The sequence below is a fragment of the Indicator indicator genome, chromosome 8, assembly GCF_027791375.1.
Source record: "Indicator indicator isolate 239-I01 chromosome 8, UM_Iind_1.1, whole genome shotgun sequence".
Lineage (NCBI taxonomy): Eukaryota > Metazoa > Chordata > Aves > Piciformes > Indicatoridae > Indicator > Indicator indicator.
This window is the reverse complement of record NC_072017.1, coordinates 35,971,023-35,984,242: the sequence shown is the minus strand read 5'-3', so window position 1 is coordinate 35,984,242 and position 13,220 is coordinate 35,971,023. Positions and strand designations below refer to the sequence as shown.

Genomic DNA, 13,220 nt, shown 5'->3' with positions numbered 1-13,220 from the left:
AAGTACCTTTTTTTTCTACTTTTTCGTTCTTTTTCTTTTCTTCATCTTCATCTTTCATTTGATCTTTGGAACCAAGAGACGATGCAACTGCTGTAGGCTGTGGAACACCATCTGGACATGAAGGTGTAGAAACGGTTGTGCCAAGAGGAACTGCAATCTGTTTTACTAAAATCAAACCCACAAAAGTTAGAAGAGTTACCAGTGCTTTGAATAATATGACACCTTAAGTTACCAACATGAAGTATGCAGAATTGAAAATACTGCTTACAATACTTAAACCACAACTGCTGAAACGTGGAGCACAACATTACAAAGCACATTTCAGAACTCCGAGTTATGTATGATTACACAGATCAGTTAAGAATGATGCCTCTTATGTTTCTTGAATGGAAAAAAAAAAAGGTAGGGCTAAATACAATGAAACATAAGAGCAAACACCACCTCTCTCTGTAGTTTACTTCAATATGCCATTATCTTTGCTACTAACTGCTTATTTCTCATTTGTGTTTGCCCATCAACAGTTTCTAGCTACAAGCTCTTGTGATACTGGAGACTACTCTGCAGCTTGTTACGCACATAATCATTTTTATTTTGTAAGCAAACAATTCCTCAATTCTTTATTCTGATTATGTAAACAAACTGAGCCTGAATAATCACAATTCAAGAAAGTACTTGCAGCCCTTTAAATGATCTGTTGATTCCTTACTTGCTTAGATTCTCCACGTTACCTTCATATTACTCCTTACACCACTGACAAAGAATTACAGCCATCATCTCATTATCAATCTTACTAGACGAACACACAAGAATCATCTCATTGTTACAGTATGGAGTAAGAATCATCTCAATTCTATATTCTACTCTTCAAGAATCTCATTAAGGCTTTTTACCAAAATCATTGTACTGGGTAAGCATCATTAGTGCACTGGACAACAGCAACCAGGCTTCCTCTCCGAAGAAAGGTTAGGCCAGACGCTCTCTTGAGGTCTCTTTCAACCTTGGGCTGTTCTATGACCTGTAACTGTCAAAACCTTCTAGTGTCACTATCAGGCAGTTCTCCATGCTGCTTACACACTTCTATTTACACTTCAGACATTTATTAGATTTCCTGAAGGGCTGCACTGCTCTCTTCAAAACTGATTTGCACAAATTCCAATCCTATAAACAAGTTTTTACACTCATCTGAATCTGAGATTTGTGGGACCAACAACCACTTGCTGTTTTGCTTGCTAGTTGTGAAAAGACCTTTTTTTCCCCTCAGATTTTTGAAACAAACAAACAAACTCCAGTGGTATTTTTGATGTTTGTGCACATCTAATTTCTGTAATCAACTACTACACTCATTAACTTCAAAAGATCTGAATTTAGTCCTATGATCTTTTAGGAAAACTAGCTAAAGATGCACATCAAGCTGAATATTGATTTCCTAGTCCTTTTCCCATCTTACAAAAAGAAATCTCATATCATGAGATTTCCCTTTCAAGCATAACAGAGTTTCTGTGAAATATTCTACACCTCTCAGGAACTTCTCCAGACTAACAGACAACAGAGAAATATAAACTAATGGTTTGGTTTAGTACATGAAAGGGTTTTATTAATGCCCAGAGGAGGAAAAAAATTCTCTGTATTTATAAAATGCTAGTCTTTTTGAAGACTGTATGGGTTGTTTTACCAGTAAGATTTTCAGTAATGCTGAATGCTATTTTCCAGCTACACTGGATACTCTCTTAGCCCACTTAGGATACTGACAGCATGGGTGAAAATATTTTCAAGCTATTATTAGGAGTGCCTGTCATCAGTCAAATTCAGGGTTTATTATGAAAGGTACTGTGCAAAAACAAAGAAGTAGCTCCATGTCTGACTCAGATAGGTACCAAGGAGTCTCATAACTTACTGAATTATTATGGAATTAAGGAACCTAGGAAAATCCAGAATGCTAGAGAGTCACATACAGAAAAATAAAGACTAATTAAGATAACTTTGATATTTTGTGCTAACTACACCTATGATGTATGAGGATAAGATGTTTTTATTCCCCTACCTCCATTTCGAATTTCTGCCTGAATCAGCTCCTGTTTGAGCCCCTCAATTTCTTTCTTCAGTTTAGCGTTTTCCACACGGAGCTTCTTCTCTTCTCTGAGAGACGCCTGCAAGACTAGAATTGACACTACATTAAAACCATCAGGTTTCAATAATTATCATTCATCATTTAGCAAACAGAGGCTTTTAAAAAGAAAAAAAAAAAGTGAAACATGGTGAGAGAAACACCAAAATTTGTAAACTTTAAATGAGTACATAAATAGAAAAGCTGTGTTGAAATAGACAGTTTTTACAATAGTTAGATACTCAAGCTACCTCTCAATATACTAGCTTCCCAATCCTCTAAATAGGCTCACAAATGTCCAAGAAATCTATCAGTAAAAGCTTGAACACTTTTGCAATATGGAGCATTTTAATTCAGTGAGACTAACATGAGGAAAATATCAAAGCTGAAGGTCTGATACTCTTGAGAATCCTGCAGTGGTGAAAAAGCAGTAACACATTTGAGCAAATGCATACTCATATTCTTTCCTTTGTTCCTCAAAATGGAATTGTGTTCAGTTTGTATCACCAATGCATCCTTATAGATGTTTTTTCTACTTCAGAGTATGCAGCTTCAAAAAAACCCTGACATACCACAAGACAGTGAAGTGGTGCTGCTATTACAAGCTTTATCTTGGAGAACTTGAAACACATTTAAAAGGCTGACAGCACCAATGTAGTTTATGTTCTAATTTTTTCTTATGAACATTTAATGTTAGCCATCTGGTTAAGAAGGTTATCAGAAGATATAGTTGCTTACTAGCTTTCTCCTTGAGAAGAGCAACTTGTTGCTTGAGGTATTCAATAACCTGATCGGCCTCTGCACCCTTCTGCTCCAGTCTGTTCAGCACTGCGTTGTTAGCTGCCATCTTTACCAAGTAACGGGCTAAAATCCTAGACAAACAACAGACAGTCAAACATCAATGACTTCTTAACATTGTAACACTACCACCTCTTACCACATGAAGCAGTTTTAAAATCCGTTGCTGAATAAGAAAATCTGCTAAGTGAACAAGCTGGGCTCCAACCTCCTAATGTAAAGGCCAAACAAAAAGCAACATTCAAAGGAATCTCATGTTTGACAGCTGCTTTCAAGTACTTTGGAAGAAAAGCTACTTTTCTGCCCAGCTGTAGAAAATATGTTCTTCTCTCATGAAACAACAACAAAAAAAAAAAATCTTCCTTCTCAGAAAGCAAGGTCTGAATACCCTGGAATAAAAATTATATTTAAAAAAAAGAAAGAAAAAGTAAAAAGAAAGATCCAGACAGGAGAACACTATCTTGGACTTAGAAGAAAAATGCTTTAAGTGTATGCAGAATTTTGAGACTAAGAAAACAGAACATTCCACGAAAAATTTTGAAGTTTTCTAATAAATTTATTCCAAAAATACCTAATATTTCATATCATGTGGTTGTACATACATTAAGAATTTACTGTTATTTAACTTTTAAGTAGAATTCATCAGTATTTTCACTCATTTGGGATTAAAACAACTTTTATTGCAGATTTACACATTCAGAGTTACTTCAGCGCTTTTTAAAAGCATCTTACTTTGTTGTGAAATGAAAGCACAGAGGTAAAAAATTCAAGAAAGAAGCACAAAAGACCAGTAAGGGCAACATTAAATTTCTCACAGGTTATTCAAGTCCTTTTACTGGGATTCTCTAATGTTCCATACTGCTTTGTGTACAGTCCTTATTTCTTGAAAGCCACCAAATTTGGCCTTATTTATTCTCTGTAACCTTTGTGTCTAACCATAAAAGCTCAGTAAGTAGCAACAGAATCATGAAATACAGTAAGTCACATGTATCTTGAGTCAATCATGCCTTTACCCTTCCAATGAGTATCTAGTTGAAGGAAGAAGCTGTACTAACAGCTGCCACATCTGTAAATAAACAAGTTCTAGGTGTGAAGAAAAGATCACTCCTTGCTCAACTGTAAAGGGAAGAATTATTAAGAAAACAACAATCCAGATGCATGCATTGGCTCCTCAAAACTTTGAGAACTCAAAAATGCCTTTCTCACATCAAGTTGGCTAAGAGCTCAGACTGTTTTTAATGTACAAATATCCTCTGCCAGGACCTGCAACAAAAGCTATGCTGAAGACAGAATGGGTTTCTAAATACCAGAACGGTAAACAGATACAATCACACTCATGCTATTTTCACCATATCACTCTCAGTATCAATTTGTATTTGTAACTGTTTTTGTATTAAAACAACTTCAATTCTACACAGCTGTATGTAAAAGTGATGAATCTTGCCTTCTTTGCAACTGAATACAATCAAAGTCTGTTTTACACACTGTTTTGGTTAAACACATGAGTATTACTGCCATCACACCTTCAATTCACACACAACAGATTTTTCTTTTTTTTTTTTTTTAAAAAAAGAGATTCTTGTGGAAAGAAGAGCAATAAACTCATCTCTCCAGGACAACTAGCATAATTTTAATACTCAAATTCCTCTTTATGAAGAAAATAATTTTGTTTCCATGTGCAACCTGAAAACAGGTTTAGAAAAGGAAATGAGCAATTCCAATAAGTTACTGATTTAGATGTCAAGTGGAAATATACATAAAGCTACCATGCCACAACACAGCACGATACAAAGCCTGGGATATTACTGTCTGCATACCAGTACTATTCCTTGTAAGCTGCACGTTCTCTCAGGGGAACACAATACTAAGAGTGGAAACTTTGCCAACAACAACAGCAATGCTACTAAAACTTCAAAGTGAATAGAATTGGTACATTTTATAGGTTTTAGCCAAGTTGGCTAACGAACTGAAGATCTGGAAATGAAGTTACATGATTACAATGGGTAGACATTTTCCCACTTGTCAAATAAATTTCTGCAAACCCAGTATTTTAACAATAACACAAAGGAATAGGTATTTCCGATATTGATGTGTAGAGCCAACAAGCTGAAATGAACTGCTGCACAGGAACCCACACAACATAGCAATAAAACTCCATCTAAAAATGCACATAAAGAAAAAAGTTAAGATCCACCCTTTATTCTAAAACACAAAGCTTATTAAAAACATGAGCACTACAGCAATCGAAGGTTACAGTCAACGATTTTTTTGGGGGAGGGGGAACAGACACTACACCTTTTCCCCATTTCCTTTGCCCTCTATTATCCTGTGTCGCTCTCCACTTGACACACACAGACAAGTAAAAAAAAAAAAAAAAAAATCAACCAACTCCTATTGGTGACACACAAAGTAAATGGGGGAAAAAACCAAAACCAACCAGGAATAACATAGATTGAAAAATGGAACCATATCTTATTACACATTGATCCTGACCTGCTCTGCAGAAAATGTTCCAGAGGCCAGCAGAAGTAAAGTCCCTTCCTAGAATTATGCCTAACGAGCTCCTTTCCTTTCAAACAAAGTAGTTCTGAAAACCAAGGAAAGAAAGAGCCTGAAAAGGGTAACCTCCTGAAGTTACCTGGCTGCTCAGCTGAAAGTGTTTAATCTGAGACCTCTGAGGGCTACTTTGTTACCTGAAAGACATTCAGAAGTGCTCCAACATCCACTTGCTCCACTATAACTGGATTCAATCTTCAAATGAAAGAGTCAAGCCTTGCAATTATTCATGAAGTTACATATCAGCATAAAAGTTGTTAAACTGCTCATCATTGTACTTGCTGATTGATGAGCTGCCTGTTTTATAAACAGAAAGCACTTCATCTTGTGGCCTTCTGTAGCTGCAGTACCCTCAAAGGAAAAAAAAAGCATTATTCTGCTTTGTTTTTCAAGGCTCCCCAAGAAATGGCAAACTCTCTATAATAAGTCAAGACTTCTCACATATATTACAAATTACCTCAAAATTTTGACGTTTTACAAATACTGGTTTATCTTGGCCCTAGAATATATCCACATTAAAAAGTGAATACACCAAGAAGACACTACAAATGTAAATCCTGTTGTAGCTAGGTTTTCAGTATTACTGTTAGCTGGCTTTAGAAGTGAAAACTCCCATAAAATTAACGAGAAGATTTAAAACTTAAGACTAAAAAATTGTATTTGGAATCTATCCACAGTCTGACATGGAACCAATTACAACTATTGGAATAGCAATAATTCAACCAAACCCACAGAAATTAGAAGCAAATTGATCCCCAAACCCTAAAATAATTAGCACTAAGCATTCCTTTTTTCAGGTGGTAGTTTAAAAAAAGCTCAATACTTAGAAGTTGTCAACTTTTTCTTAGAATGCTTTGTTAATGCCACCAAAGTAAGATCACTAACTGAACAAGATCTAACCTGCAGGCTGCTTAGTAATAATTACTCTCTACAGATCAACATGCTCTTCATGTCAGTATCAAATTGACCTATGACACTGAAGCAGCTTTACTTAAGCACCTGGAATTCCTGAAGGTTTTATGCTCTTAAATGACAGGTATTTTATTTCTTGTTCTCATTCTTCCTCAAGGGCATGTGTTGAGACAAGTAGTTGCCATATTTTGGCTCAAACCATGCAAAATGAAATGAAATAAAATCACTAGACATCTCTGCTTCTTCTCTCTTCCTCTTCCACATATACACTAACTCCTCCACCATGAGAAGGTAAACTTTCAGAGTACCACACCAAGGCAGCATTCTTCACTGCACAGCTGCCTTCAACCCATCCAGTAAAACCTTTTGCTCTTTGCCACCTATAGAGACATCAAGTACTTCTCCAGCAAATCCAATCCTACTGATCTTTAGCAAAGAGCAGACAGCAATCACAAGATAGCTTAAAACGTGCCTTGCAGAGAATGACATGTTTATGAATAGCTGCCAACCAAGGTGATGAGCTACTACCCCAGTAAAATAGAAGTCTGCAAGAGATATTTGCTTTTCAGTTGAAACACTCCGACTGAAGCTTGCCATTATGAAGCAGAAACCTTATTCTAAGTTATCAACACCACAAAGGGAATTTCTCCAATGCTAACAAAATTTATTAAAGAAAAATATTTAATGATAATTTCAATTCGTAAGCTTTTCGTCGTAAGTTTCAAGCAGCTCTCAAATGCATTCTTTTGTGAGACATCTCAAGGCACTTTATTGTGGCCAACTTGTATAGCGAAGCATTCTGCCTTCTGTAAAACAAACTATCAACAATCACTTTGTTTCTGCTAGAAGCATATTCAATGACTTTTATCTGACCGTCTTTTTTTGAGTATGGTCACTCCTGGCAGCCAATTTTACAAAACCCCATAAATGAAAAAGAATGTGCCAGCTGTTTGCCAGATTCTGCTTTCCTAGTCTCTGCATTTCTATGAACTGCCAGGACAAAGCCAATCAGATCTAAGAATCTCACATCACACCTTTTTATTGTGCAAAGTGAGAAACAGTACTGAGCAGGCTAGCACAGAATGGAACCGCATTATCTTTTGCTGAGCCAAAGGACAAGTGCAGCTACGAAATAGTTGCACCTTATCCCATCTTCTCCTGTCTCAAAGAATCTGGATTCATACTTGATGAATTCTCTCTTACGAGTTTCTCCTAACTTTTGACAAAGTATTCCAGACCTGATGCCATACATCTTTGGCTAGGACTTAAAAGAACTGATTTGATTTCACATCTTTGATAGAACTACTTAGGGTTGTTTTCAAAACTCAGAAAATTTAAAATATTAATAAATACATTTTTTTAACTATTCACAAGCGATGAACTCCTGTGTAGTCAGTATTAAAAGCTATTTGCCACGCAGCAAAATTTTTAGGCAAAGTTGTGTTTCTGCCATGTGTTATTTCAACTCACATATTTTGCACCAAGAAAGCCAGAATACTCTCTTTGCAGAATTCCAAACAACAGACATGTCTAACAGAGTCCATCCAAGTAGCAACGCCAGCTCTACAGAATGATTTGCTAGCTCTGGGGACTACAGTCCAACCCTTCTGGCTGCCAGATAAATCAGACTCAATCCCAGCCGCAGACAAGTCTTTTAGTAGTCCTAAGAGCTTACCCCTCCCTATTTTAAAAGGCCATAAATAGTAAAAACACACACAACTAAACTTTTTCATATTGAAAAACACTGCACCATGAAAGAGATTTTTAAAAAATGTCACGGAACATTGCACAAGTGAAGGCTCATCCAATGGAACCCATTCTGAGGCAATAGAAGTTACTCAGTAATGATTACTATAAAACAGGAAGACAAGTCTGTTTTGAAAAGGAATAAATACCAAAGTCACAGGCAAGTCACAGGGATAATGAGACAGGCATAAAAACCTCTGAGAATCAATGAACGAAGAAGTAACAAAGGCACATGTTAGAACAAATAAAGGCAGATGCATGACATTCATATTTGAAGAGTATTATGACAGGCTTAGTTTGAATTAAAATGGATCTCTTGGGTATGTATGGTGATGATCAATAGAAACTGAAGAAGTATGAATTATTCTAGTGCGTTGTTCAAGGCCTAGTAGATGCCAAAATACATTAACTGCATCATATCTTAACACACAACAGCTGCAACAGGTTAAGGTAAGTTAAGAGTACTTGCAATTTCATTCACATTCTGGCTATAAGTTTGTGCTAAATTTGTATTCAGGGACACATTTCTACTAATACTTGTCTTGGTCCAGTTCTGAATTAACTTTGTACACCTTCCCAACTCTAAGCAGACACCCCAAGGAGTAAACAAAGCAGAGACATGACTACAAGGAGGTTAAGGTTACGACAAAAGTCAAGTGATTTGGATATGGTCTGTAACATAATTTTTGTCTTCAGAGCCACCAAAAATTTTCAGTAACAAGACTGTGTACAAAGCCATATGTAACTTTGTTTAGCTTGAGAACACTGCCCAGTATCTCCAAATAAACATGGATGGCTCACAACACGGCTCAAGAAAGCCAACTTCCTTGCACTGCTTAAGTCTCCATAGGTCACGCACCCACTATATCTGCCAGGTCCCCTGAAGTTCAGTAGAGCTTCATCTGGTTGTGCTTTACCATGCAGTCTGAAATTTAAGTAGCAGCTTATATGCCAAAACAGTTGGACAGCTTTGTGTATTTTTTCAGCAGTCTATATCTTTCATATCCTGCTCTGTTAATATTTTAATAGTACTATCAGAACTTTGTGGTAAATGATCACGTGCAGAAGGAATTCTCACATAAATCCCACAATGGAAAAGATGCGACACTTGCAATGTGCTACCTTGGTTTTTTTGACCTTAAGGACTCATTTCCACACTCAAAATACATCCATTCTTTGGAACAGAATGCTTACATAAAAAAAAATTGACAGGGTTTAGTTGTTGGGTTGCTTTTTCCTAAATATATAAAAGCTTAATTTTCTGAATCATGGTGCATCCTGTGGCTATCACGAAATAAGAAAACAAACAATCCAACAAACACACACACTCCAAAACCAGGTGCTACTCATACCTCAAAGTATCCTCCTTGACAGGTGGTGGACTTTACAATTACAGACACACACATGCCTATAAATTCAGAAATACAAGTGGACTCAGCCACATCTAGACAGCCTGCAAGGTCAGCATATGCCACAGGAACTCCAAGAATTTGTACTGCATGTCACCCACTAGAGCTTACTGGGAAGTGAAAGCCTGAGGTTGCTGTTACAACTACAGAGCAAACCACCCATAAATCAGACAGCAGAAGCATAATCAGAACTGCACAGAAATCTACCTGTTGATACCAAGTAGAACACTGTTTCTTTTAGGTATCTTACTGATTTTTGTAACGTTATCTTTAAAATTTTAGTATTCACACCACATCCTTAACTAAGAAAATCACAACAGTTACAAAAAAGGTAAAGAATTAAATGTTTACTCCCTCTAAGACAAGTCTCACTTGAGAACAAAACCACATTTTGAAAGTCTCTCTCAAAATCCAAGTCAGAGCAATAAGGATAATAGCTCTTGCATCCAAAACCCTACCTACTAAAAAGATATTTTAAAGATACCCACTCCTCAGAGACTTGGAGAGCTCAGAAAGAAGATTACCATTAAGCAATGTATTTTATGTCAGCAATAATCTGCAAAATAATGGTACTGTTGGTTGGGTAGTTAACCGGAACACTGATCCCCCTCTTCAGTTTTAATTCACAGTACTCGGTGTCTGAAACCTGCCTAATAGTTACTGTACATAGTTCAACTGTGGTAGAAACTCATCTTGAAACTTACTACTTTTACATTAATACCAGCTTTTCTACATGTAAAAGTAGTATCCTGTTGCACAATTAAAGGAAAACAGGATTTAACCAGTTAAAGCAAGTGCTAAAAATAACCATTATTTATGCACAAAAGCATTCAGCAAACATCATGCAGATGTACAGAAAAAAAAACCAACAGTCTTCTTTAACCACAAGCGCATTAACAAATGCTGGTATTTACTGAGGCAGAAATTTCAGGTATTCTTTTTTATGGGTTAAATAAAAGCTGAGAAAATTAAACCTGAAAATGTGTGTGTTTGTGGGCATGTATCTGTGTGTAAGCAATGCAAGAATATTGCCAAACATCTGATGAGGAGCAACAAAACTGTCAGACAAAGCTAGAAGGGGAAAAGCAGACCTTGACCAACTTTGAGCCTGCAGTTTTACAGCTTGCAGCATTTACATAAGCAAAACCCTCCTACACACATTCAACACCCCATTTTCATTCATCACATTAATAATTGTACTTTCCAATGTTGAATTTACTCACATAGTACAAAAGGATGATATTTTAATGAAAATCTTCAATAAAAGATACTAATTTACTCTGCACAGAGAAGGTTTATTAATCTGTGGAGTGAAAAGCCTAAACCAACTTTTAAATCTGAAGTGGAGTGACAATACCTAATCCCCAGCAACGAGAGCAATTACATGTCACTTCAAAACCACATACCAGTAGTATCTATCACTGCATATTCCTGCCACCAGCCTCCAAATACAGGACTTAAAATTCCTGTGAAGCATCTCATCTACTTAGAAAAACCTCCAGATATAACTAATAAGTATTGCAATTAACTAAGTTTTGGATCAAAGACTTTAATTTGTGTGGCAGAAACACATAAAATATTTTTTCACATTTGGTAATAAACAAAAAAATAAAGAGGAAAGTTTTCAATAGATTTACATTTCTGCAGATCAACACTTCACTACTTTCATCAGGAAAACAAACCAGCTTCTGAAGCAAAGGCTATACAGCAACCACCTATCAAATAGTTTCTAAGTGCAGAAAGTAACAATTCAAAAGATACCTGAAATCAGAAAGTCAGCTTTGCTTCTGCTCAGAGGCGAACAGCCAAAGCGTTATATTATATAACTGTTTGAGGTCTTCTACCAATTTGAAACAGAAGAAAATTCTAAAGATGTCCTTTGTATAAAAAAAAAAAAAAAAAAAAACACAAAAACAACCAAAACTTTTTCTTGCACAATACCTGCAGCCTACAAGTTTTCTTTCCTTTTAAAATGAGAATTGTTTATTAACAAATAAATAACCATTGCACAGATTTTATATACTCACTTCACATTTCAAAAAGCACATCAGTTTGCCGATAGTGATAAATCCCATTCAAAAAGACAATTTTGACTACTATAGTTATTCTAGCTGACACACAGAAACTACCTTCCCAAGCCAGAGGGCCATCTTGAAAAGGTTATTTTTACCCTGAGTTGTTTTCCATATTCTAAACTAGAGGGGAACATCAAAGAGGGTTTTTTTATTACCTTTTAGCACCCCTTGCAAAACTCCAGCTGTTACAGGACAGCTAGGAATGTCACTATTACTAAATATCTGGGTCTATGGGCACTTGATAAGCTAATTTCAAAGTAAGCATACTATGTCCTTTGGGCATAGTTCACAATAGAAATATGGTTATTAAGCTAATAGCATGTTAGTCTAGGTAAAGTTCTGAATCACATCTGCTGTAAACATTTAAGAACTTCTTGAGAGAAAGCATGGCAATATTTTAATGGTACCAAAAAAAGTAAGCAGTCTCGTAATTGCCTTTCAGCACCCTCTTTGTAGTTGTATGTAGCGAGAAGCATTTCACATTCACAGCTTTTAAAACTTCTTGGATGAAAACGATTTTCCTCTCTTTTAGTACTAGCTCGGTGCAGAGAAAAAAAAACCAAACCCTTCTGCACACATCTCAGATGTTGAAAGGGTTGATGTCAGCTATTAAGGCTGACAGTATCTGACAAAAATCTTTTAAGTAGCTTTGGGGAACAGCCATATTTCATCTATGAATTCAATGCTTCTTTTGTTTCCATAGTTTAAGACAAATTGTGCTAAATCTTCATGAAGCTGTGCTTCAAATTCTATTAAAAATCGAAAACACTTTAGAACATTTATTTACAATTAGAATATCCTGGTTTAGCATCTGCAAATGCAAAGCTCGAGTTTGCAAGTAAGCTCTCAGGAAAATTTAATCACTAGCTATGTGTAAAGGAATAAATCCAAATTTATGCCTACTTCCTATCATTAGCATTATTTTATAGACGGTCATACAGATGTGAACTAACTTACTCACTGTGACATATCACGGTAATTCAATCCCTAAGAAAAGATTCATTTCCCTGGCCTAGTTGGCAAGGGTGACTTCCTTAGTGTGTTACTGTTACCAATTACCAGAGCACTTCACACAGGTTTCCAACCTTACAGTAGGACAAGCACAAATGTGAATTTACAGCCCTCACTCCAGAGCAGTTGCTACCAAGCCAAACCTTGTGCCTTGTGCATGCCACATGCAAGCCCGTGCACTCTTGTGGGAACAGCAGTCCCTAGCTGCCTTGGCCAACTGAGCTGCTGAAGTGAGCTGCTCACTTATCTTCAGAGTCTGAAACAAGATGCCCCTACAAAGCTGTATATTAAACTGTAATTGAGAAACACTCTGGGATAGAAACCAGAGCCAATAGCCATGGATCATTTCTAAGAGAGGGTCCTGGAGTCAAAGACTAATCTTTAAACTATGAATTCATATTCAGTTGAAGATACATTGGGAAAGCTGATGAGAAGGAAATAAAAGTCTTCTACAATGGATAGTTTTATGGCAAAAGATTACACTGAATGATCCCAAAAAGAGATCAGCTAACCTGAAGTAATTTTTGATGATGTTTTATGTTCTGCCAGCTGCTTTCAAAAGTAAAAAGCACCTCAGAATCTGTCTGCTTTCAGATAATTAGGACAGGA

General features: G+C 36.4%; 1 protein-coding gene across 1 annotated transcript in view; it reads right to left on the bottom strand.

Moving 5' to 3' along the window:
* The window catches only part of AIMP1 (aminoacyl tRNA synthetase complex interacting multifunctional protein 1), a 32,599-nt gene that overhangs the window by 14,250 nt on the left and 5,129 nt on the right, over positions 1–13,220 (bottom strand). The window contains exons 2-4 of the mRNA XM_054383065.1: positions 2,843–2,976; positions 2,042–2,155; positions 7–165 (exon numbers count right to left, since the gene is read on the bottom strand). Coding sequence (XP_054239040.1) covers positions 7–165; positions 2,042–2,155; positions 2,843–2,976 — 407 coding nt within the window. The remainder of the gene's footprint in view (positions 1–6; positions 166–2,041; positions 2,156–2,842; positions 2,977–13,220) is intronic.